We start from the raw sequence: 2411 nt of genomic DNA, 5'->3' as shown, positions 1-2411 counted from the left end.
ATCAACAGTGACCTCTGTCCCCACACCAGCCACAAAGAAAAGCGTGTCCACGGGATGCTTCTTGGAGATGATGTCCATGACCTTGATTTGGGAGGGTGCGTCTGTCTTGACACTGATCCATGGGATCTTCACCTCTGCATACCTACGCTCATACTCAGTGATCTGGGCCTTCACGGGGGCAAAGATGTCATTCTGGGTGACCTGCTGGGCCTCAAAGGGGTCATAGATGAAAAGAAAGGTGAGCACCGCATTCTCACTGCTCTCAAAGGCGGCTGCCGCATAAATCTCCAGAAACCGGGCAGCGTGGTCCCGGTCATGGGCTGTCAGTGGCAGGATGATGTTGATGCGGCTGGCCTCTGTCACATAGGGCATGGGTATGATCTCCACCTCGCTGAGGGGCCGCACCAGGTGCACACGCTTGGTGATGGAACGGCTGTGCCCCTTCTGGGTGACCACCTCCACTTGGAGGTCCAGCGTGTACTCCATGCCACGTGTGGGGTCGAAGCGCCGGTACCCGTTCACCAGCTGCTGCTTGCGGGAATGGAGCACCTGCTGGGGTTTTCCGAGCTCCTCCATGGCTGTGGCCACCACGTCAGCCACGTCTGCCAGGTCTGCACCACGCAGCTCACACTTGGGGGAGCCATCCATACATGCGTAGACCTGCTCCTCTGTGAAGTAGTCCCAGCGCAGCACCTCAAAACGGGTTTTGGGCTGGAAGGGGGGTGGGATGCCAACAGGCCACGTGGCGCCATGGTCCCCGTCCGCGGACAGGCTGCTGGCGTTCTGGATCTCCAGCTGCAAGAGGAAAGACGGAGGAGTGAGAGCCAAGGCAGGCGCAGGTAGGCCTTCCAGCTCTGGCTGCAGGCAAACTGACTCCTGATACTCAGAGATCAGCCACTCCAGCCCAAAGAGCAGTGCCAGAACAACTCTACCTTCAGCCTGACTCCAGGCAGTACCTCAGGTTTCCTCCTAAGAGCACCCCGAATGCAGCGTGCCACCTGCATCAGCAGGATCCACACTCTCTCCCACCCTGCCCGGCTTTTGCTGGCAGACCTCAGCACTCTGCTGGCTCCATTGCCCTGAACCAGCACCACAGCTCCAGGACCTACCTGGGTCCAGAGCTGCTCACACCCTGAGGGCTGCTCTCCAGCCAGCACGGCTGCCCCTGCAGCCACATGAGCTCAGCTGATCCCATCTAATAGAAGCTCCAGGTGAGAAACCCTCATGTTAGAGCAGAGAGGTGACACAGAGTGACCAGAAAGCCCACGGGGATAACAGGAAGAGCCCAGACCCTCCCAGCCAAGCCAAGTCTCACCTGGAGCTGCTGGATCTCCTGGTACGTCCTCTCCAGCTCCACCTGCGCAAAGTACTTGTGCAGCCGGTACATCTGGAGGGGATCCAGCACCGGGTGGACAGTGAAGGCACTCTGGAAACGGAGGTCGGTCTCCCGCTCAGGGTCCGCGTTCTTCCCCAGCTCAAAATAGTGGTAACGCAGGCCCTGCACCAGCCAGAAGAGACGGGTCATGGCCGGCCCTGACCCATACTCCCACCCCACCAGCTGCCAGCACAGCAAGCTCAAAGGATGACAGGGTGCAAGGGCTGGTCCCCCCCCAGGGCCTGGGAGCCCACGGTGGGGTGGGCAAACACACCAGGCCAGGACTGGGCTCTTGGAGGCCATCTCCTTTGCAGGACCTACCTCGTGCTCCTCTGCACAGTTGACAGCTGTGTAATCGATGATGCAGCGGCCCAGCCATTCATCAGGCCGGGCGCTGAGGATGTCATTGCGGCAGCTCTCCAGGTGCTGCTGCAGGAGCAGGAGGAGGCTGCGAGACAGCAGGTAGCCAAACCCTCCATAGCAGTAGCGTCCCTCAGTGTCCCCACCGATGAACTCCTCGGGACGGCCCAGGTAGAGGTGGGTGTCGATGCTGAGGTGGGCGACCAGGCGGCTGATGCGGTGTGCCTCTGTGTAAGTATCATCCTGTACCAGGAAGAACCAGTCGAAGTCATTCACGTAGTGATCCAGAAGGTATCTGATGGTCTGGTACATGTTCCAGATGGGCCGCTCGTCACTGTGTGTCACCACTGTCATGCCGTGGGGCACCTTGCGGCCCCGTGTGCCTGTGAAGTACACCAGGCGCTCCAGGCGGTGGGCCAGCGTGCGGTTGACAGCCACCCCCAGCGTGTTCAATGTGCTCTTGGAGGTCAGCACACCCACAAAGAGCCGTTGACGCATCCCCAGCTCCGTGCTGATGTACCGAGTCCTGTAGGAGGGACAGAACGTCTGACCCCGGTGCGCTGCACCCCACCTCGGCCTGCACCCTCCCCGTCCCCCCCAATGGCACCGACCTCGGTTGCTCTACAGGAGCCGCTCTCAGGCTTCAACCACACATGCAAGACATCACCCCAGCTGC

General features: G+C 60.4%; 1 protein-coding gene across 1 annotated transcript; it reads right to left on the bottom strand.

Moving 5' to 3' along the window:
* Positions 1–6: 6 nt before the first annotated feature.
* Positions 7–2257, bottom strand: LOC104613736 (chondroitin sulfate synthase 2-like; the record flags this gene model as incomplete). Its single annotated transcript, XM_010282466.1, has 3 exons — positions 1697–2257; positions 1316–1498; positions 7–795 (listed from the first exon to the last, which is right to left on the bottom strand). Coding segments are annotated over exons 1-3 (1509 nt in total), but the record flags the coding sequence as incomplete, so codon positions are not given.
* Positions 2258–2411: the final 154 nt, after the last annotated feature.

This window comes from Phaethon lepturus, unplaced genomic scaffold (assembly GCF_000687285.1).
Source record: "Phaethon lepturus isolate BGI_N335 unplaced genomic scaffold, ASM68728v1 scaffold26112, whole genome shotgun sequence".
Taxonomy (NCBI): Eukaryota; Metazoa; Chordata; class Aves; order Phaethontiformes; family Phaethontidae; genus Phaethon; species Phaethon lepturus.
The sequence above is the reverse complement of the archived record's forward strand: the minus strand, read 5'-3'. Positions and strand labels throughout refer to the sequence as shown.